At 40.8% G+C, this 24,419-nt stretch overlaps 1 protein-coding gene across 1 annotated transcript in view; it reads left to right on the top strand.

Moving 5' to 3' along the window:
- Positions 1–24,419, top strand: part of CUBN (cubilin) — a 319,416-nt gene that overhangs the window by 162,854 nt on the left and 132,143 nt on the right. Inside the window, 2 exon segments of the mRNA XM_030941178.1 lie at positions 18,088–18,247; positions 20,308–20,421. Of these exon segments, the coding sequence (XP_030797038.1) occupies positions 18,088–18,247; positions 20,308–20,421 (274 nt within the window).

The raw sequence follows: 24,419 nt of genomic DNA, 5'->3' as shown, positions 1-24,419 counted from the left end.
TTTCAAAGATAGGTGATCAAAGGTATCAAATCCCATGCAGGATACCAACGAGCGTGAGGATTGCAACAAACCCCCTGAATTCCGTCTTTAATAAACTGCAAAGAGCAGGATTGGGATGGGTGGTGGTAGAAGACTCAAGGTCACAGTGGTTAGGAGGTGTAGGAGTTTCTGAGCTTTTCCCCAAAGTTACGGAAATGAGTAGCATAAGGAGAAAATGGGCAGTAACCAATGGGTTAACCAAAATCAGTGGAGAGTTGGTTTTTTAAAAACCTAATGGAGAAATTTAAGTTGTGTCAAGAGGGAAGGGTGCTGGTGGAAAAAGAGCAGCTGAATGTAAGAGCCAGGCGAACAATAGAGAAAATCATGTTTTCAGGACAGAGACACCAAGAAGTGCCAGATTTGTTCTATTAATTTCATATTTTTTAGAACAAGAAATTGAAACACATGGCTTAGCACAAGATTTTTCTGATTTATAAATTCATTATGTTAAAAATTGCATAAATTGTATACAAACTAAGTCTTTTTTTCTTGGATGATTTATAAATCAACTTTACAAAAAGATAGCGAAGTTTTAAAAAGAAAACAATACTGTCTAGGTAAGTTGGGGTGGAGATCTGCTGTATATTTGCCAAATGGAACCACTTAAGGGGACAGGAGGTCCGCAGAGGTTTGGAACCAGACCAGGCAATGCCCTGGCAAGGCTGGAAGCTTGGCTTGCAGTTATAGTTAGTTGTCCAGGGATTCATGAAGGCCGGCATTGAAGCACCAGCCCTCTATCTTTACAGCCAGACGGACACTGGACGTGAAACGGACCTCAAAGTCCAATATCTTACATAATATCTCTGCAGTCTCAGTTCATACAAAGCCAATCATTCATTTTGGAGACATAAAAGTTAATGTCCTGGTCCTGTTGCTTAGACAGAGTTATTAGCAAAGAGAAAAATATTCAGTCACCAATGATGCTATTAGATAATGTTGGGGTTCAGGAGATTTTTAATAGAGCTCAAGTGTGCTCTTTAAATACCAATGAAAATTATGCTGGAATAGGACCAGCCATCCTGTTTTTTCAAAACTTCTATAACAATTTGGGTTGTTAGAAGAAGAAATAGTAATTTAGCTGTATGTTAAATGTGATTTAACATATGGTTAACTGTCATAAACATATAGATACATAGAATGTTAAGGTTGGAAGAAGAAAGCTTAGAGTTCGTTTGCTGTTGTCTCCTAATTTTTTAAAAAAGACACTGAGGTGGAGTTGGGGCAGTGCAAAAAATAAAAATAAAAATAAATTTAAAAAGGTAAAAAGATACTGAGATCCAGAAATGTCAGGGTCAAGGTTAGGTAGAAATTAACAGCAGGATCAACACTAAAACGAAAGCCTTATGCTTCCTACGAGGTGAATAAGTATTTTGATAAAATATAAAAATTGCAGTTATGTACAGGAAACTGAATGGCAGACTGGAAAAATAGAGGGAGAAAATAAACTTAGGGTCAGGCTGGAGCCACTTTGACTTTTTTTTTTTTTTTTTGAGATGGAGTTTCACTCTTGTTGCCCAGGCTGGAGTGCAAAGGCGCCATCTCAGCTCATTGCAACCTCTACCTCCCAGGTTCAAGCAGTTCTCCTGCCTCAGCCTCCCAAGTAGCTGGGATTACAGGCATGTGCCACCACACCCGGCTAATTTTTTGTGTTTTTAGTAGAGACGGAGTTTTATCATGTTGGCCAGGCTGGTTTTGAACTTCTGACCTCAGGTAATCCACCTGCCTCGGCCTCCGATTACAGGCGTGAATGCTGGGATTACAGGTGTGAGCCACTGTGCCCAGCCCAGTTTGACTTCTGTATCCAATGAACCCAGCCTTCATTTGTCAATATAAGGAAAAGTGTTAAGAATTCAAATATGAAATGGAAAGTGTCCTTGCTTTGAAGTCAGGAGGTCAGGGTTTCCTTCATTACTTTGCTCTTCGGTGCCAAATATGTACCAGACACTGCCAGGCACTTGTTTCTGGACATGGCACCACCCCTCACTCTCTTCATGGCTTGGGGTTCTTAGTTTGCTTATTTATAAAATCAGGTGCCTGGGGAACACAAGCAGAAAGAAGAAAACTAAAGAGGAGGATTCAGTTAGGAGTTGCATTTGTGGGTAAGAAAAGGAGGACAAGATGGTGGATGAAATGGCCACTAAGGGCCCAGTGACGTCAGTGGTGGCTTCATCCTCAAAGTTGAAGTCAGCCTCAGGCAGCCACCAGGTTTCACATGACCTCTGGGCCACAAGACTATCCCCATACTCTTCTGGGAATACAATAGAAAGCTCTTCTTAGAGTAGGCCTAGTCCCCATAGGTTCCAAATGGATGCAAGCTAAGCCCACAGGTAACAGTGTTGATGTTGTGGAAACAAAGGCAAAATTCACCAAGTAGAAGAAACAAATGAACATTTCAAAATGGAACTGTAGACTGGGCACGGTGGCTCAGGCCTGTAATCCCAGCACTTTTAGGAGGCTGAGGCGAGTGGATCACGATGTCAGGAGATCAAGACCATCCTGGCCAACATGGTGAAACCCTGTCTCTACTAAAAATACAAAAATTAGTTGGGCGTGGTGGCAGGCACGTGTAGTCCCAGCTACTTGGGAGGCTAAGGCAGGAGAATCACTTGAACCCAGGAGGCGGGGGTTGCAGTGAGCTGAGATCATGCCACTGCACTCCAGCTTGGCGACAGAACAAGACTCTGTCTAAAAAAAAAAAGAAGTGGAACAGTAATACACAGCCTCCATCCTCTTTCATAGAGCCCACAGCAGTAGTCTTTAGATCTCCAAAGCACCAATCTTTTTGATGCATGAATTGTTACTAGATGCATGACTGAATAAATGAATTTTTGTCATCTCTACTCCTGCAATGATCAGTGCTTTGGTAGAAAATCTCAGAGGACACCTATCGGGAACGTGCTGTACTGAGTTCACTCCCTGGCACAGTTATTGATATACAATCTTCTTGTTGTGAGCCACGTGAGGACTTTGATAACATCACAGAAGTGCATTTTCTAGAATTGCATGCTGCTATAATGAAAAAAGGGAAAAACTGAACTTGTTGACTTCTCTTGAAATGGTAATGGCGTCGTGGGGAGCTAATCAGGAAGCTGGACTTGCAGGCAGGTTTCAACACATTTGGTAATATATTTGCACTTTCTGCTCAGTCACCTTCGAGTGTCTGGTGTAATTAACCTTGGGTTCTCCTCAATGACACATCAGGAGTATTTTTTGCTAAGGAAGCTGTGGGACCCATTGGCTGGGGATGGCCTTGTCTGGTCAGCACGCAAGTGGCTTCATTACGTTTCCTTTCACGAAGGCTGAGTGTTAAAGTGACCTCCGAGTGACAGTTTAATTGCTTAATTAGAGCCTTTCTTCTAAGTCTTAGATTCATGTAGCTCTGCAAGCTCTTATTGATCTCCTAGAAAGGCTGCTTGTAGCTCAGTGTGAGAGCAGGAAGAGGGAAGTCCGTTTAGCAGCAGCAGCTGGCCCCTGGAGATTCCTGACCTCTGCTTCCAGCATCCTCTACTCAGCTCATTGGAATGTCTGCCTTGTGAGAATCAGCAAGGAGCAGCTCAAAGCAAGCCGACCATGGTCCAGGTCCTGCCTCTCATTTGGAGGAAACACAAACAAGGGCTAACAGAGCCTGGTACCAAAAAGAAAAAGCAAAAGCAATGTGATTAGTAACTTCTGAAGCTTTTTGTGGCTATCTAAGATAAAGAAAGAAAAGTCTGATGTGATCTGGAAAAAAAAAAAAAATCCCTGTGTTCCCACCCAAAGCTGCAGTGTCTGTTGTTGTTCCATTATTTGACAATAAAATGCAGGGCGGAACAGGGCAGATACCTAACGCAGTATCCTCTTTTGTTTTATTTTTGTAATACACCACCCATGATGTGTTTCCTTTTAAAACACTGATCGTTTCCAAAGCAGAGCAAACAGACACAGGAATAATAGAATTCGGTGTTTCAAAGAGATGATGGAAACAATTCTTCTTTAAATATTTACTGTTTTACAAATAAATCCAAGACAGAAACCAGTCTCTCTCTCTCCCCTCCTCTTCCTCTCTCCCTGTCTCTCTTTTCCTCTCTCTCTCCCTGTCTTTCTGTCCCTCTTTCTTTCCCTCTTCCTCTCTCTCCCTTTCTTCTTCTTTCCCTCTCTCTCTCCCCCTCTGTCTCTCCTTCTTTCTCTCTCCCTCTGTCTCTCCTTCTCTCTCTCTCTCCATCCTTCTCTTCTTATCTTTCCCTCTCTTTCATTGTTCCTCTCTCTCCCTGTCTCTCTCTCTCTCTCTCTCTCCCTTTTTCTCTCTTTCTCTCTCTCCTCCCTCTATCCCTCTCTCTCTCACTCTCTCTTTCTTCCCCCCCTCCTTCACTCCCCACCACAGGAATTTTTGTTTCCATCTGATACTTGAGGATGATCTTTTTCAAACGTTTGTCTTGTGACTTGCATTTGTTAATATGCTTAGCTTCTTTGCATCCTGGTGTGGGTGCTGTAGTCACAACCAAATGCTGAGCCAGTGTTTTGCATCTGCAAGACGAAGGAAGAGTTGAGTTGAAGCCACAGCTCTCAATCTGTGGACACGGGTTTGGTTTGGCTTGGTTCCCATTTCAGCTCAGACTCTCCTTAAATGTTTATTTGTAAAAGTAAAATGAGCATCTTGGATTTCTTCTCATATCAACATTTCCAGGAATCTTGGAGTCAGTGCTTGCAAGAACTGCAAATTTTTAGAGTTTATAGTCTCTTGTAAAACATGAAGACTGAGTGGGAGAGTGTAGAACAAAGAAATAGGGGTGAACACATCGTGACATGAGATGTGGGGCTGTAAATTGAACTAACTATTGAATTTCCAAGGAGCATAACTGGAAAAAAATCATTGACAAAGGAAACTGATGCTTCCTCCTTCCTCAGCCCCAAGAAAAGATGCTGTAATGAGTAATATTTTCATTTCCTTCCGCACTCACATTTATGACTGTAACAGCTTGTATAATTTCCTGAGGGATTTCCCTCCCTATCACTTAGTGTTTCCTCTATTTTGGAGAAGTTCATATTCCAAAGCGGGAATTTCATTAGCAACTACACCTGCCATATTATAACATATGAAAATGCCTCATGGACTCTTGATCCTCCAAATGGACTTTGCACCTCCATGTGAATTCTCTCTCCTGTGCCCTAAATGTCTTCTCCTTCACCACATTTTTGCACCCTGTTAAGCTCAAAGGCAATCCAGGGCTTGAGACGTATGTTACCATCTGGAGTTAAAAATGTAGCAAAGTGGGACTGGCGCAGTGGCTCATGCCTGTAATCCCAGCACTTTGAAAGGCCGAGGTGGGTGGATCATTTGAGGTCAAGAGTTCAAGACCAGCCTGGCCAACATGGTGAGACCCTGTCTCTACTAAAAATACAAAATTTAGCTGGATGTACTGATGTGTGCCTGTAATCCCAGCTACTTCGGAGGCTGAGGCATGAGAATTGATTGAACCTGGAAGACAGAGACTGCAGTAGCTGAGATCGCACCACTGTACTCCATCCTGGGCTACAGAGTAAGACTCTGTCTCAAACAAACAAAAAAATAAAAACGGTGCAGGTGAGAAAGAGGCCACACTAGACCAGAGAATGGCAGTTGGACCAGAGAAGGACAAGGAGGAGATTCATATCTGAATCCTGGAATAGAATCACGTTTATGTGGCAACGATAGAAGTTCTGGGTTTATTTATTGACCCCAGACACTGCGCTCTTTGTTACCCATTCTGCTAAGTGAGCCATGCTGGGAATCCCATGCACGTTCAGTGGAATGGAATGCAAGACAGATGCCAACCACTCGGAAAGCCACGGGAGCCCAATACAAGACTTTCTCAAATGCTACTGAGGATGCTTGATTGCAGGTTGAGATACAAAGGAGGAGGGACTCCCACCCTATTTCCAGAGCTGCCATGGTCATCTTTCTTGGAGACTGTGACTATCTCACTTAGCTTCACAGAATCATGATCTTTCAATATTCTAACTGAATGAATACAACTTGATTTCACCTTTTCTCTAGGTTTAATCATAATTGGTCGGTTGTCAGACAGATGGGGTTTGTATATTGGCTCTGCACTACTAAGCCTGTGATTGGGCAAGTCATGTATGTTTTCGGAGGCTCAGTTTTCCCTGCTGCAAAGTAGAACTGTAAGAATTGAATGTAAACAAATGTATTGAAAGTACCTATCAGTGTCTGGTTCAGATAAGTATTAGGTGCTATTCCTAATTTTTCTTTTTTTTTTTTTTTTTTTTTTTTTGAGGCGGAGTCTCGCTCTGTCACCCGGACTGGAGTGCAGTGGCCCGATCTCAGCTCACTGCAAGCTCCGCCTCCCGGGTTTGCGCCATTCTCCCGCCTCAGCCTCCCGAGTAGCTGGGACTACAGGCGCCCGCCACCTCGCCCGGCTAGTTTTTGTATTTTTAGTAGAGACGGGGTTTCACTGTGTTAGCCAGGATGGTCTAGATCTCCTGACCTCGTGATCCACCCGTCTCGGCCTCCCAAAGTGCTGGGATTACAGGCTTGAGCCACTGCGCCCGGCCTATTCCTAATTTTTCTATTACAATGACTCCTGCTTCTATTACTATTAACACTATGTTAAAGATCTTAAGTAATCTTTAAAAAAAATTTTCTCTCTGAGCAAGATGAAACTTAGTAAATGAGAAGATAAAAAATCCAGTAGCAAAAAAATTCTCCCTTCCTACTTTCCAACAATCTCAGGGAATATATTCCTGTTTTTTGTTTTTTGTTTTAGAAATAAAAATACAGATATTACTGAGGAAGCTACAATTCATTTTTCCCCATCAGTCATGAGGGGTGCAAATGATGACTGACATTTCAGTCAGGTGGTCATGAGTCATTTAATCACTCCAGGGTTTTGATTACAGCAGAGAGGGGCAGCCGTTGAAGCACTCTGCATCACGTCCATGTCAATCACGTGATCTTTAGTTCTTAAGCAAAGCATTCGTGATTATTGGTCTTTATGTCGTGCAATTTAAAAATGTATGCTTGGCTTTACTTTTGTATTTGATGTTACATTTTAGAAAGTGCACACTGTGCACTGGCAGTTGTTTTGAGACTGAATGGAAGGAAGACACAAATGTAAGGCAGGGGAAATTTCAGGCTGTCATAGTGGCCTAGGCAAGATGTAATGAGGCTCCACACCAAGACACCAGAGAGGGATGTGGGTGAAGTAGAGGGAAAGAGCCAAGCGATACATCGACAGAGAGATGGCAGAACATGCTTATCCATTACATGTAGCAGGGATGGGGGGTTCCCAAAATGGTCTGGCCATTGGGTACATGCTTCTGGCATTTACTGAGGCAAGAAATGTAGGTAAAGGAGAAATGAGAGGGATGGGAAGAGGGCTTCAGTTTGAGACACTGATTTTCAGGGTTTGTGGAACATAGAAGAGATGATGTCTACGATACAGTTGGCTATATGAGCCTAGGGCTTAGGGGAGAGGACTGGGGTACAGTTATAGATATTAGGCAATGAACAGATGCTTTGGAGATCTTAAAACAGAAGCCACATCCATTAAACTTGATACATTCCTGGCGGCAGCAAGGGGCTAGATTAACTGGCATTAGTAGCCATCTGGCTTGGGTACTGTGGTGTTCTTACATGAATAGTGCCCTTTCATGTCTGTATGTAATCGCTTATGCATCTGAGTGATGAAACACTAAAACACTTTTAATATAGATTTTATTTTTAAATCTTACATGCTCCTCGTATTAAATTTGTAGAATACAGAAAAGAAGAAATAAGAAATTAATGCCGTCCTTAGTATTAGAATATAGATACAAACTATTGAAATTTTGGTTTATTTCCCTCACAAACACACACATACAAATATATACACTCACTCATGTACACACAAACATGCATAGTTAAGATAATATTATATATAATTTTATATCCTGCCCTTTTCACTTCATATTATTTGAATAGTTTTTAAAATAGTTTCTTTGGCTAGTCAATCAAATGGACGTGCTATAATTCAGTTAGCCACAGGTTTATTATTGACCATTTGGATTATTAATGGGTTTTTTAGTTTTTTGTTATAACCATGCTATGAGGACTATCTTTATATGTGAATCTTAGTACATTTCCTATTATTTCCTTTATATAGCTTTTCTTTTCTTTATTGAACATTCTACTATGAAATATTTTAAGTAGGTAGAGAAATACAGACTATATAATGCATACAAAGTATATAATGTACAAGAACTTCTCCCTGTCCAGACTGGCCAAATCTTCATATTTTGCCACATTTGCTTCAAGTTCTTTTGTTTTCTCCCAAACAGAAACGAACTGTTCAAGACACAGGTGAAGTGCCGCGTGCTCCTATCATTGATCCCATGCCCTGTTCCCCGTCCCAGAGGAAACTGTAATGAGATTTCTGGTTTATGATTCCCATAATGGTTTTTATAGTTTTTTCATTATACGTGTATATCCATACACACTATGAAATATTATTTTGCATATTTTAAGACTTTATGTACGTCATGTAACACACTACATATCCTTCTTCAACTTGCATTATTCACTCATTGTACTGTTTTTCACATTTTCTACCTTGTAATGCATACAGATCTAATGCATTCTTTTGGTCACTACACATTCCATTTTATGTATGCACCACAACTCATTTGCCCATTCTCCTGTTAATGAACATTTAAGTTGCTTGCAGTATTTTTCCTTAGCAACTTTTTGTACCGAATATTCTTGTAGCAATATCTGTGTGTAATGACGTAAGAGTTTCTCTAGTGTAAACCACCTGCAGAAGTGGAATTGCTAGCTTTTAACTTTTCTGTATGTCATTAAATTTCATTAGAAATTTATATATGAGGCTGGGCACAGTGGCTCATGCCTGGAATCCCAGCACTTTGGGAGGCCGAGGTAGATGGATTGCTTGAGGTCAGGAGTTTGAAAACAGCCTGGCCAACATAGAGAAACCTTGTCTCTACTAAAAACACAAAAAATCAGCTGGGTGTGGTGGCGTGCACCTTTAATCCCAGCTACTCGGGAGGCTGAGGCAGGAGAATCGCTTGAACCTGGAAGGTGGAGGTGGCAGTGAGCTGAGATCGCACGACTGCACTCCAACCTGGGTGACAAAGCAAGACCAAGACTCTGTCTCAAAACAAAGAAAAGAAAAGAAAAGAAAAGAAAAGAAATGTATATATGAGAATTTCTGTAATGAAATGAGAAAAACTTACCTTCATACTTGTAATCATAGTTTCCACAAAACTTTCAATATATTGTCTTATTTGATCTTTACAATAACCTTATGGGGCAGCAAGGGGAGATCACCTACCCTCATTTTTAGATGAGGTGTCTGAGGTAGTTACTGCAAAGAGCAGTACAGCATGTGACTTGAATGCACCACTGGATAGCCTCATTCTTCAGAAGACTTTCTTCATTCTTTCCTCAACCCTTCATTCCACACCCGCAGACTTACCCCAGAACTTACCAGCTTAAGACAACAACATTTACAGTTTCCGTGAGTCAGGAAGCCAGATGCCACTCACTTGCGTGCTTCCTGGCTCACTCACATGAATGTACACAGGGTTCAGTTCCTTGCAGGCTGTTGGCTGAGGGCTCCCTTGACTCCCTGCCATGCAGGCCTCTCCAAAGAGTATCTCAGAACATGGCATCTTGCTCTGAGGTGCAAGCAATAGAGAGGGCAAGAGAGAGTCCAACAAGACAGAAATTACTAGCAAGAGGGAAGGCACCATCTTTTCTCACCTCATTATGGAGGTGACAGACTATCACTTCCGTTGTTTTCTATTAATTAGAACAAATCATGAGGTCCATCCCATCCCCAGGGAGGAGATTACACAGAGGCATGAATACCAGGACGTAGGGATCACTGAGAGCCAGGTCAGAAGTTGCCAACCATCCCCCACCCCTACAATCTCCAGTTGGAAAATTTTCATTTATTATTTCTCCCACTCCTACTTACCCATATTTCTGGACAACCCCCGCCCCCACCCCTTGGTTCTCTTTTCTTTTTTGCCTCCATAACTTTCTAATTCCCTACTTCATTTCTTACACAGCAATTTAGCTCCCACTTTGTCTTACTCTAATAGTAGAGGCTAACATCTATCACATGCTTACTACATGCCAGTAAACATTTATATCTTTTAGTATTTATATCTTTTAACTTGTTCTTATGAACAGTATAGGCTATATATTCATTTTAATCTCATTTTGCAGATTAAGAAACTTAGCAACAGATGAGGAAGCAAAGAGAGGGGGGCAACTTGTCCCCAACAACGTAAAATAACACCTCCCCTACTATACTCGTGTTCTGAGAGCCTATGGAGGTATTTTACTCAATACAGACTGCTTTTCCCTCTAAAAGGAATCCTGCCACCAACTTTTAAATAATGCAACATACTTTTAAATAATGCTTATTTACACAACAAAGGTGTGTATGAGAAGTAAAAAGTTCCCTTACTTGGCTTCTTTATTTTCCCACATTACCATTCTTTAGAACTCTGATCACAGGCCTCCAGAACTAGGAATGTCACCAGGAAGGGTTGTCCGTCTCTCACCTGAATGGTTTTCCTTCTGTGTTACTTGACATGTGACAAAGTTGAACACATGTTACCTTTAGAAATGATGGACATTTATGCAAATCTCCTCAAGGTATTGAAGCATCAAGTATGAAAATTAAGACCAAGCACTGTGGTTCATGCCTATAATCCCTGCACTTTGGGAGGCTGAGGTGGGAGGATCGCTTGAGCCAGGAGTTCCAGACCACACTAGACAACACAGCAAAATCCGCTCTCTACAAAACATTTAAAAATTAGCCAAGTGTAGTGGTGCACACTTGTAGTCTCAGCTATTTGGGAGGCTGAGGTGGTAGGATCCCTTGAGCCCAGGAAGTCAAGGCTGCGGTGAGCTATTACACCACTGTATGCCAGCCTGGGTGACAGGGTAAGACCCTGACTACACACATAATAATTATAATAATAATTAAAAGAAATTTCATAAGTGTTTGGCTTAGTTCTCACTTCTGGCTAGAACTGAGGATGTGGAGGGGACTTGATAGCGCCATAAAAATCATATGTTCAGAATACTCTGGGCCTTGGGGATGGATCCGATGTCCTCTGCCTACCTTCTGCCGCTGCCTTCTCTCACCCTGCTGGTGAAGGGCCCCCGGGAGCAGAGTGCATGGCATTGGCTGTGCCCTGTGGTGGGGCTCCTTCATTTGCCTTCAGACCTGGCATATAGGAAGCCTGCCCAGAAAGCAGCCGAGCTGACGCCTCTTACCCACAATTGTGTCTGCTATGTGTACATACCATTGACTCCATGAGGGCAAGGACAGCTTTTTCTTAACTCTGGGCTTTCCTCAACCCTAGTCCTCAATTTTTAGAGACTAGCAACTGTCATACATACTCATTTATTCATTTGTTCATCAAACATTTATTGCCTGTTAAGTGCCAGGTTCTGTACTTTTTTTAAAGTCTCCTATTTTTATATAATAAAGTTAAGCTTTTTGTTTTTGTGGGGTTTTTCATTTGTTTTGTTTTGAGATGGAGTCTCATTCTGTCACCCAGGCTAGAGTGCAGTGGCATCATCTCCACTCACTGTAGCCTCTGCCTCCCAGGTTCAAGTAATTCTTGTGCCTCAGCCTCCCGGGTAGCTGGGATTACAGGTACACGTCTCTACGCCCGGCTAATTTTTGTATTTTTAGTGGAGATGGGGTTTCACATGTTGGCAGACTGGTCTCAAACTCCTGACCTCAGGTGATCCACCCGCCTCGGCCTCCTAAAGTGCTGGGATTACAGGCATGAGCCTCTGCGCCCTGCCTGGTGTGTATTTTGAATATGTGTGCTAGAATCTTGACATTTTATAAAATTCTAGATATTTTACAAAAAGACTGGTCAACTTTTCTATAGAAATTAAATGACCACTCCACTAGATCTGCCTCTGTTTTAAGAGCTTCTGTAGTTGGAATTCTCCCGGGGACAGTGGCCACTTTTTATCTGTGGCTTCAACTTCAATTTTTTATTTTATTACTATCATCTAGAAATGAATTAGTTGAGATGTACAAAGTTTTATTTTGTTTATATATTGCCCTGATTTTTACCACTTAAGTAATGATCAGAAAATCAATGCTGTGGCCTAGCAAACTCTTGGCAGTAGACTTAAGTAAGAATTATATGTTATATTAATATATGTGTATCCAATAGTAATATCATTTGCTAGTTTTGCCTTGGGAACTAAATGGAAGTTAAAGGGAAATTCATATTGATAATTTTTATGACTTTAGAATTATAAATGAATGGGAACAAGGTTTCTCATATTTTCTTCTTTGAAGTGCTTTTCTTGTGTAATTTTATACATTGAAACTTTAAATGTAAGATTTTTTTTTTTTTTTTTGAGATGGAGTTTCACTCTTGTTGTCCAGGCTGGAGTGCAATGGCACTATCTTGGCTCACCACAACCTCCGTCTCCCAGGTTCAAGTGATTTTCCTGCCTCAGCCTCCTGAGTAGCTGGGATTACAGGCATGTGCCATGACACCTGGCTAATTTTGTATTTTTAGTAGAGATGGGGTTTCTCCATGTTAGTCAGGCTGGTCTTGAACGCCCAACTTCAGGTGATCTGCCCACCTCAGCTTCCCAAAGTACTGGGATTACAGGTGTGAACCACCGCACCAAGCCTGAGAATATTGATTTGATATTATAAGTGTTAAAAACACTCAAATAAAAGAATTTATATTTCAAACTCTGTTAAAAATATTCTACCTCCTTGATAGCCTGAGGTTTTAAAATTTCATAAAATGACAATTAGGTACATAGAACGTAATAACTATCATACTACAGTTTGAATGTGTCCCCTTCCAAAGTTCATGTGCTGGAAGCTTAATGCCCAATGCCACAGTGGCAGGAGGTATGGCCTTTGGGAGGTGTTCGGGTACTGAAAGCCTTGCCATCATAAATGGATTGATGTTACTATAAAAGGGGCTTGCAAGAGTAGGTTCTCTTTCGTCTGCACTTCTGCCACTTGACTACATGATGTTCCTCCCCACAAGAGGATACACCATTCAAGGTACCATCTTGAAGCAGAGAGACCCGGCTCTAACTTGCTGGCATCTTGTTCTTGGACTTCCCAGCCTTCAGAACTGTGAGAAATAAATTTCTGCTCTTTATAAATCACCTGGCCTCAGGTATTCTATAGCATCACAAAGAAGCGACTGAGGTGTGTCATGAGCATTTTAAAGAGAAGTAAAATGGTAAATCTAGAATTTGGAGAGAGAAGACTCTGCTACTCACTAGTGATGTGAACTTGGATGAGTTACTAGCTTTCATTGAATGAGACAGTAGTTTAATAGCTTACACACTTGCCTCCTTGTCTTTATTTTTATAGAAAATCACATAGGTTAGGATGTTTGTGATGGAGCTTGTAAAATTATAACATGCTCATCATATTTGGGGTGTCATTGGTATATAATTTCAATCCCAGGACTCATGGAAACCTTCTTTTCTTTTGAGATGGAGTCTCACTGTGTCACCCACGCTGGAGTGCAGTGGTGCAGTCGCGGCTCACTGCAACCTCCGCCTCCTGGGTTCAAGCAAATCTCATACCTCAGCCTCCTGAGTAGCTGGGATTACAGGTGCCCACACCATGCCTGGCTAAGTTTTTTTTTTGTATTTTTAGTAGAGACAGGGTTTTGTCATGTTGGCCAGGCTGGTCTCAAGAAAACCTTCTATTTTTGATCCGTTCCTTACGAAGTATTGCTTCAGCCAGATGAATTTTAGCAGAGGTCTTGTAATTCCAGTACCTCAGAGGTTGGAGGTAGGGGAAATAGCTGCGAAGTCTCTAAAGCTTCCAGATGTGCCCCTTTCAAAGGATCCCCAAGGAAATGGGCCATTCGGGTGATTTTCGGAAGATTTCAGCCTTAATGTTTTAGTTTACTTTTGTTCCCCTTATTTCCTCCTGTCCCTTGAGAGGATTCCAACCACTCAGTCTAAAAACAAGGACTTTGAAAGGGAAGAAACAATATGTACTTACTCCTTGGACCTTTGAATTTGGGAGAAAATTTTTCAAAAACCAGAAAGCCTTGTTTTGTGAGTCCACGGACTTGCAGAATCTTAGAGAGTTTTTTCTTTCTTTTCTTTTCCTTCTTTTTTTTTTTTTTTTTTTTTGAGAAGAAGTCTATAAACATCATAGAACACATTGGTCCACTAGTTTAAAAAGTTAAGAAATGCTAGACACTTAGGTTGATTCCATATTTTGGCTATTTTGAGTAGGGCTTCAGTTAACATGGAAATGCAGATATATTCAACATACTTATTTAATTTCTTTTGTCTGTTTATCCCCAGAGTGGGACTGTTGGATCATATGGTAGTTCTGTTTTTGATTTTTTGAGAAACCTCCATACTGTTTTTCATAATGGCTGTATCAATTTACATTCCCATCAGTAGTGTGTAAATGTTCCCTTTTCCCCACATCCACACCAGCCCTTGTTATTTTCTAATTGGGATAAAGTGGTATTTCACTGTGGCTTTGATTTGGATTTCACTGGTGATTAGTGATGTAGAGCATTTTTTCATTTACCTGTTGGTCATTTGTATGTCTTCTTTTGAAGACAAAAAGACTTATTAATGGATGAATGGATTTTTAGAATGTGATATATAGAAACAATGGAATAGTACCTAGCTATAGAAATGAATACAATCCTGTCATTTGTGGCATCATGGATGAGCCTGAAGGACTTTATGTTAATGGAAATAAGCCAGGCACAGAGAGGCAAATATTGCATGATCTCACTCATTTGTGCAGTGTAAAAATGCTGATCTCGCAGAAGTACAGAGTAGAATAGTGGTTACCAGAGGCTGGGGACAGTAGTGGGGAGGAAATTATGGGGAGATATTTGTCAAAGGGTACACAATTAGAGTTAGGTAAGAGGAATAAGTTCTGATGTTCTGTAACACAGTAGGGCACCCACAGTAAATAATATTATGGCTTATAAATATTATACTGTGTTAGAAGTAACTAGAAGAGAGGATTCTTAATGGTCTCACCACAAATAAATGATAAATGTTTGAACTGATAGACATGCTGAATACCATAATTTGATAATTACACAATGTATATGTATATTGAAACATCACATTATACCTCATACATATGTTCAATTATTATGCATCAGTTAAAACCAAAATAGAAAATAAATATAAACTATATATTTTCACAAAATTGAATATTAAACTTTTATAAAAATGAAAAAATGCTATTCTAAACAAATAAATGAATAAATTATAAATGAATAAAGTATAAAAATAAATGAATAAATAAATAAATGAATAATTAGAGAAATAAATAGTCTGTGCCTTAATATTCAATTGGTATATTCTCCATACTCTGTAACCACAGACATTCTAAGAAGGTATTCATTATCCTTTGATATTAAAACTAAGAAAGTATTAGTAGAACATTACTAAAAGCTTAGGATGCTGTACCTATAACTACAGGACAGCATTAAACCAAGTATAGAGACAATAAAGACCTGAATTAAATCAGTGGTGGTGATATTTGAGAGTAGACTCAAGTGTGAATGTAGTAAGAGTTTTCGTAGTGATGGTTTACATGTCGTTTTGTGTACTGTTTACAGTGTTCAGCGTGATAAAAGGAAGCATTCCTACTAGATTGGAAACTATAATTTGAATCGGTTAAGAAAATGGAATTTAGTTTTTATTTATTTATTTATTTTTTATTTTTTGGGTGGGAGGCATTTATTTATTTATTTATTTATTTATTTATTTATTTTTATTATACTTTAAGTTCTAGGGTACATGTGCATAACGTGCAGGTTTGTTACATATGTATACTTGTGCCATGTTGGTGTGCTGCACCCATCAACTCGTCAGCACCCATCAATTCATCATTTATATCATGTATAACTCCCCAATGCAATCCCTCCCCCCTCCCCCCTCCCCATGATAGGCCCCAGTGTGTGATGTTCCCCTTCCCGAGTCCAAGTGATCTCATTGTTCAGTTCCCACCTATAAGTGAGAACATGCGGTGTTTGGTTTTCTCTTCTTGTGATAGTTTGCTAAGAATGATGGTTTCCAGCTGCATCCATGTCCCTACAAAGGACGCAAACTCATCCTTTTTTATGGCTGCATAGTATTCCATGGTGTATATGTGCCACATTTTCTTAATCCGGTCTGTCACAGATGGACATTTGGGTTGATGGAATTTAGTTTTTAATCAGTCTTTGTTGAATGAAAATCAGTCATCAGGTTTCATTTATTGGAGATATATATATAGAGTTAAATTTTGAACATTAAATAATAAAAAAGAAAAGGTTTGCTGCTCCAGAACAGACCCACATTTGTTTTAAATTTTTTATTGTAAAAGCTTTAGCTCCTCAGAAAGTTAAAAATCCTATTGATATTTGATTCATGGGCTTGTATAAGCCAAACTGAGAATATCCTGCCCATCATACCTGTGGTTAAAGAGAACATACAGAATCATACCTGTGGCTAAACAGAACACCGATTATAATCATCACCAGATTTTTAAAGTCACTCACGAGTACCTTCCTTCCATTGAATCTCTGAACTTTCTATTTTTTCCCCAAGATTTTCTTAAGAAATATAAGTGGCAATTTGTTTGGAATGAAACGGCCCTATTTTACCTTCATACTTTCAGTCTCACTCTGAGGGTTGGCAGGTTGATGCATGCATCCTGCTCAGTTGATACCTTGCACTGAACAAAAGGAAAGGGTTTCAATTCTGGACTCTGGAATCTAGTGGTCTGATTCAACATGACCTGCTTCCCTCTTAGGAATTGTGTGACTTGGACTCGTTACTTAGGTTCTCTGTACATCTGTTGTCCTGTTCTTAAAAATGGAAAGAAATTTAGGAGGATAAAATGGGACAGTGTATGTGAAGGGCTGAATCCAGTTCCTGGCACATGGTAAGCACCTAATGAATGGGAGTTATTATTAATCATCCATGCAAAGGAACTCATTTCCCCCTGATTTACACATAAGAGTATTCAAAAGTTCATCTAGACACTAAGTTCCAAGCAAATTACTAAGCTTCAACTTTAACAAATCAATACAGAGATTTCAGGTATATGTGATGTAGATTCCATTTCACTGCATGCATGGAGGGTCAGCTAGGTCTCAGCATGGCCCTAGGCAAGATGAGACCAATAGTTAAAAGGAGAAGGGTAATTTTCTTTTCTTTATTTTGAGATGGAGTCTTGCTCTCTGTTGCCTAGGCTTCAGAGCAGTGGTACAATTTCGGCTCACTGCAACTTCCATCCTGGGTTCAAGCAATTCTCCTGCCTCAGGCTCCCAGGTAGCTTTGACTACAGGTGTGCACCACCACACCTGGCTAATTTTTGTATTTTTTATTAGAGACAGGGTTTCACCACATTGGCCAGGCTGGTCTTGAACTCCTGAGCTCAGGTGATCCACCCGCCTCAGTCTCCCAAAGTGCTGGGATTATAGGCATGAGCCACCATGCCTGGTCAAAAAGAGAAGAGGTAATTTTCTGAATCAGCCTCATATCACCTCTATCATTTGAAAAGAATTCTACCATTTCTTTTCTCTTAAGCATTACCCTATCACGAACCCTAAGCAGAACAAACAGATCTAACAAATGTCAGGATTCTGACAACAAATGCTCATCACTCATCATTATTTCTCATCTCTTTTCTCATGTGTCTATTCTTGCATCACACATTTCCAGCACATGTTGTGGGCATGGCCTTTGAGGTGACTACACTGGGGTTGGGGAGGAAGGGGAGTGTGGAAGGGATGGCATTTATGAAGTTATCAAGAGATCTAATAGTGGCTCTGACAGAGGAACTCCTGCCGAAATGTCAGCATCCCTAGAAATGACCAAAGACTCAAACACTCCCATGGAACTGTGAGACAAGAGAAGAAAATAAAGCCAGTTTCCCTAGACCCAGCAAACATGGGATTTTCCACTAGCACATTGGCGTGCAGGCAGTTCATGGAATACAGGCCTTCTAGATGTGAATCTGAAGCTCTGAACCACTGTTTGCCCTGTCACCTTTCTTGTAGGCATACGATGGCTCAAGCTCCACAATGTCCCGCCTTGCCAGGACGTGTGGAAGGGAGCAGCTGGCTAACCCCATTGTGTCCTCAGGAAACAGCCTCTTCGTGAGATTTCAATCTGGCCTTTCCAGACAGAACAGAGGCTTCCGAGCTCAATTCAGGCAAGGCAAGTACCCTGCGGATCTTCCCAGGCCCAAGAGAAATCTTCAGTGCTCTGTTTGGTGCAACAGTGAAATGAGACCGGTGCTCAGAAATTGATCACAGCCTTCTACTTAACATGTAAAAAATTAAATAGAACGAAAGAACTGTGACTTACATTTATCCCAACTCCTGATGCTTATAACCTTCTCCTCCTCTGACTTCCTTTGGACCTGCATGTCTAACAAGTTTTCAGAATAATACTGTTTAAAACTGCTGTTAAAACTAGAAATAGTATAGAAAAGCTTTTATCCAAATTCACTGATCTAGCACTACCCAAGGTTTTATACTACAATGGGATACACTGCTATCAATGACAAGACTTGCTGGTAATGTAATCAGATTCCAGCCCCCGGAAGCAGTGGTTTCCCTCATTTCTGAGTCCTGCCATTGTCCAACTGAGGAGTCACTGTTGTTTTCCATTTATTTTTCTTTGTTTCCTCCCTTCCTCCCCCACTACCCTCCTCTTCCTTTTCCTCTCCTTCCCTTCCTTTTCCCTCCTCTTTTTCCCTCCCCTTCCCTTTCTTTCCACCGGGTCTCACTCTGTCACCCAGGCTGGAGTGCATTGGTGCAATCACGACTCACTGAAGCCTCAACTTCCCAGGCTCAGGCAGTCCTCCCACCTCAGCCTCCCAAGTAGCTGGGACTATAGGTGCACCCCCATGCCTGGCTGTTTTTTTTTTTTTATTTTAGAGATGGGATCTTGCTCTGTTGCCCAGGCTGGTCTCAAACTCCTGGCCTCAAGTGATTCTCCTGTCTTAGCCTCCCAAAGTGCTAGAATTACAGGCATGAGCCACCGCACCTGGCCATTGTTTTTGTTCTTAAATCACCACTTCTCCAAGACCTTTTTATCCATTGCCTTTCATCTGCTCATTCTGAGAGATGAACGCCTTATCTCATCAGAAATGACTTGTATTCAGATGATTCAGAACATTCATTACAAATACATTTAGTCTGTGTAGTCATTATGTCTATCTTAGTCAACTCACTTATATTCTGTAGTAAAGAGCTCTGGATAGGGACAGTGCCTGGATCGAGGTCTCCCAAATACATACCATAGACCTTTAGACTTTGGAGCAAGACAGACTATATTCTTGTTGATTTTAAAGAAAAACTAGTTTCCTAATAGTTCTTTTGCATGTTATTATTCACTTGTATGTTGTTTCATAGTAAAAAGTCCCTGCTAGCTTTCATCTGGACTATGACAACCTCCTCAAAGTCACCTACCCTTACCCCATCTCTCTCCAAAGTCACCTGTAAAAGCCTTGCTCTGATCATGCCATTGGAATGTTCAATGTCTGTCCTGTCTCCACCTGGCCTAGAGAATGAAGCTGAAGCTCCTGCAGATGTTAACGGAGGGCCCCAGAACCGCCCTGGCCTCTCTCCAGCGTCAGTCACCCACATCCCTCGGGCACCCCACGCTCCAGCTGAGCATGTGTAGATGCAGTCCTTACCCTCCTCTGTGTCTGCTCAGGCCGTCCCCTCCCTGGCTTCCCTTTTCTCACCCTCCAAGTCCTAGTTTAGCCTCAGCCTCCGCCTCGGCGAGACCTCTTTCGCCCTCCAGCAGTGACCGCCTCTCCCTCTTCAGGACTCACATGGAATTTTGCTCTTCTCTGATAATCTGCAGTCATCCTTAGGAAGCCTTGTTCAATTGAGTATTTATTTTCCTGAAAAAAAAGAGGTTATTTATAAGTAGATTATCCCTATACCTATGGTTTATGAGTGGGCTGTGTAAGTGAATCCATGCAAGAATTTTGTTTGAATGACTTAGGCAATTCATAGCCATTGAATCTGTTGCTTTTTGCCACTTCCTACTTCCTGTAGTTGAAGAATAATTGTTAAAAATATAAACTGTGCTCCCGTTTTCTCATGGTTTATGTACAGCTCTCCTTACGGAGAACTTCCTTGGTACGCATTTTAGAAATAAGAAGAAAAATCATTGATGGTTTTATTCATCAAATAATTGTTTTGTATGGTCAGTAGAAATGAAAAGCATATGACATATGTGTGTGTTTGTGTGTTCCCCAGCTTGCGGAGGCCACATCCTCACCAGCTCATTTGATACTGTTTCCTCTCCACGGTTCCCTGCCAATTATCCAAACAATCAGAACTGCAGCTGGATCATTCAAGCGCAGCCTCCATGTAAGTAAAAAAATAAAAAAGAAAAGGCATGCAGGAGAGAAGGTGTCTGTGGGAAGGTCAGTCTATGAGTAACTTTCTTATCTCAGTGCTAACAGTCGATGGCCTTCCTCTTCATCTTTTGCAAGTCCCTATTCCTGATGTGCACAAGAACAAGCATTTCCTAATCTGATAGGGAAGTCATTTTTACAGTTACTTCTAAATTTAAAAACAATTTTTTTTTCATTTCAAGGCCTAGCAAAGGTTAAAAACACACACACACAACAACAACACAACACACCTACAACCTCGCTGTATTAACAGGCATATGCAGGCATGTGAGATTGGGGGTAAACCAAAATAATCGATAAATAGTTTTTGACATGTGTGCCTTGAGTGTAGCTGATGCTCAAGACAGTTGCTGAGTGAACAAATGAAGAAGAGCCACAGACTGGAGAATCAGTGACTCACGGGCCAGAATGCAATGCACGCACCTATCCATCAAAGCAAACATTCATAAAACCTGGGCTCCCCTGCAAGGTACTATTCCAGCACAGGCCTAGAATAAACATTGAATAAACGCTTACTTTCTTTTCTTTCTTGGAATCCTAGAATCTTATTTTCTGACCTGGTAACAGTCCGTTGGTAAGACAGAAAGAGAACATCAGGAAATGCCCCTAAAGGACATGACAGAATAGCTGCAAAGCAGGTGATGCTTGGGGCCCTTCTGAATCCTGTTTCAGGGGAGCCCTGCCCTCCCTTGAGGTTTGCAGGAAAATACAGTTTCAGGCATAATGTAGGAGAGACTTTAAGTTCTTCACTCTACACAGCAATTAGTCGCCTGTGTGAAAATAGGGAAGTCACTTAAGCTTATCAGGCCATGAAAAAATAATCTGCAAAAGGAAAAGTCTGGCTTAAATATTCTCTAGCACTTTCCCTTGGGATGTCAGGAGTTAACAAATTGCTGGTGTCTTTATTGACATGCATAAGATGTGGTGGCCGATGATGTAATCCTTAGCCAATTCAAACGGGGAGGTGGAGCCCCAAAGAAATTTGCCAGCCAGCCAGAAACTGAGCTGTAGATAAAGAAGCCCCCTCCCTTGAACAGAGCAGTTTGTGCCTGAGGATTATTTTCTAATGAGTTGTAAAGCATTTAGATGAAAGATCTCACTAGTTCAAGAACAGCAATAGGAAAAGATCCTGTTCCGAAGATTAGAGAGCTTGAAGAACAACAAAAAGAAAACGTATCCAGGGGCTTGCTGTTCTGCAAAACTTTCTTGATAAATGTCTCTGAACCTTAGGGCACTAGCTCTAGCCTGAAAATAAAACTAAGTGAGCTAAAATGTGACAGCCAGGGAGAAAAGAATGCATTATTTGCAAGCACATGCAAAGAATCCGAATTTAAGGAAATGAGTCTGTTGAGAAAAATGCTTATGAGAGAAACACAGCAATGGTGATATAAAAACTGGAAAGATGGCATTTTCCAACAAGATATTCCCTTATAGTGCCTGGAATGAACCTACCCAGGAGTCGTCTTATTTACCACTGCCAGCGTTTCAGATGCCACAGGCACTTTGGAAAGCATCTATTCTGTTACTCTTCAAAGGAAACCATCTAGCATAGAAGTTATCCCCTTCCCTCTCTTTATCCCTTCAACAATGTGCAAGTCTGCCTCATTCATTACTTCTCTGCTGGAGAACCCTTACATGAAATCGTCAGAAGTAAAATTTATCTCCCTGTATGTTTTTTAATTTTAATTTTATTTTGTAAAAAAAAAATTTTTTTTTTAATTGTACTTTAAGTTCTAGGGTACATGTGCATAACGTGCAGGTTTGTTACATATGTATACTTGTGCCATGTTGGTGTGCTGCACCCATCAACTCGTCAGCACCCATCAATTCATCATTTATATCAGGTATAACTCCCAGTGCAATCCCTCCCCCCTCCCCCCTCCCCATGATAGGCCCCGGTGTGTGATGTTCCCCTTCCCCAGTCCAAGTGATCTCATTGTTCAGTTCCCACCTATGAGTGAGAACATGCGGTGTTTGGTTTTCTGTTCTTGTGATAGTTTGCTAAGAATGATGCTTTCCAGCTGCATCCATGTCCCTACAAAGGATGCAAACTCATCCTTTTTTATGGCTGCATAGTATTCCATGGTGTATATGTGACACATTTTCTTAATCCAGTCTGTCACAGATGGACATTTGGGTTGATTCCAAGTCTTTGCTATTGTGAATAGTGCCGCAATAAACATACATGTGCATGTGTCTTTATAGCAGCATGATTTATGATCCTTTGGGTATATACCCAGTAGTGGGATGGCTGGGTCGTATGGTACATCTAGTTCTAGATCCCTGAGGAATCCCCATACTGTTTTCCATAATGGTTGAACTAGTTTACAATCCCACCAACAGTGTAAAAGTGTTCTTATTTCTCCACATCCTCTCCAACACCTGTTGTTTCCTGACTTTTTAATGATTGCCATTCTAACTGGTGTGAGATAGTATCTCGTTGTGGTTTTGATTTGCATTTCTCTGATGGCGAGTGATGATGAGCATTTTTTCATGTGTCTGTTGGCTATATGAATGTCTTCTTTTGAGAAATGTCTGTTCATATCCTTTGCCCACTTTTTGATGGAGTTGTTTGTTTTTTTTCTTGTATATTTGTTTGAGTTCTTTGTAGATTCTGGATATTAGCCCTTTGTCAGATGAGTAGATTGCAAAAATGTTCTCCCATTCTGTAGGTTGCCTGTTCACTCTGATGGTAGTTTCTTTTGCTGTGCAGAAGCTCCTTAGTTTAATTAGATCCCATTTATCAATTTTGGCTTTTGCTGCTGTTGCTTTTGGTGTTTTAGACATGAAGTCCTTGCCCATGCCCATGTCCTGAATGGTATTACCTAGGTTTTCTTCTAGGGTTTTTATGGTATTAGGTCTAACATTTAAGTCTCTAATCCATCTTGAATTAATCTTCGTATAAGGAGTAAGGAAAGGATCCAGTTTCAGCTTTCTACTTATGGCTAGCCAATTTTCCCAGCACCATTTATTAAATAGGGAATCCTTTCCCCATTTCTTGTTTCTCTCAGGTTTGTCAAAGATCAGATGGCTGTAGATGTGTGGTATTATTTCTGAGGACTCTGTTCTGTTCCATTGGTCTATATCTCTGTTTTGGTACCAGTACCATGCTGTTTTGGTTACTGTAGCCTTGTAGTATAGTTTGAAGTCAGGTAGCGTGACGCCTCCAGCTTTGTCCTTTTGACTTAGGATTGTCTTGGCAATACGGGCTCTTTTTTGGTTCCATATGAACTTTAAAGCAGTTTTTTCCAATTCTGTGAAGAAAGTCATTGGTAGCTTGATGGGGATGGCATTGAATCTATAAATAACCTTGGGGAGTATGGCCATTTTCACGATATTGATTCTTCCTATCCATGAGCATGGTATGTTCTTCCATTTGTTTGTGTCCTCTTTGATTTCACTGAGCAGTGGTTTGTAGTTCTCCTTGAAGAGGTCCTTTACATCCCTTGTAAGTTGGATTCCTAGGTATTTTATTCTCTTTGAAGCAATTGTGAATGGGAGTTCATTCATGATTTGGCTCTCTGTTTGTCTATTACTGGTGTATAAGAATGCTTGTGATTTTTGCACATTGATTTTGTATCCTGAGACTTTGCTGAAGTTGCTTCTCAGCTTAAGTAGATTTTGGACTGAGACGATGGCATTTTCTAAATATACAATCATGTCATCTGCAAGCAGAGACAATTTGACTTCCTCTCTTTCTATTTGAATACACTTTGTTTCTTTCTCTTGCCTGATTGCCCTAGCCAGAACTTCCAACACGATGTTGAATAGGAGTGGTGAGAGAGGGCATCCCTGTCTTGTGCCAGTTTTCAAAGAGAATTTTTCCAGTTTTTGCCCATTCAGTATGATATTAGCTGTGGGTTTGTCATAAATAGCTCTTATTATTTTGAGGTACGTTCCATCAATACCGAATTTATTGAGCGTTTTTAGCATGAAGGGCTGTTGAATTTT

Source organism: Rhinopithecus roxellana, chromosome 11 (genome assembly GCF_007565055.1).
Source record: "Rhinopithecus roxellana isolate Shanxi Qingling chromosome 11, ASM756505v1, whole genome shotgun sequence".
NCBI classification, from domain to species: domain Eukaryota; kingdom Metazoa; phylum Chordata; class Mammalia; order Primates; family Cercopithecidae; genus Rhinopithecus; species Rhinopithecus roxellana.
Note: the sequence above shows the minus strand (reverse complement) of the source record. Positions and strands in the feature narration are given on the sequence as shown.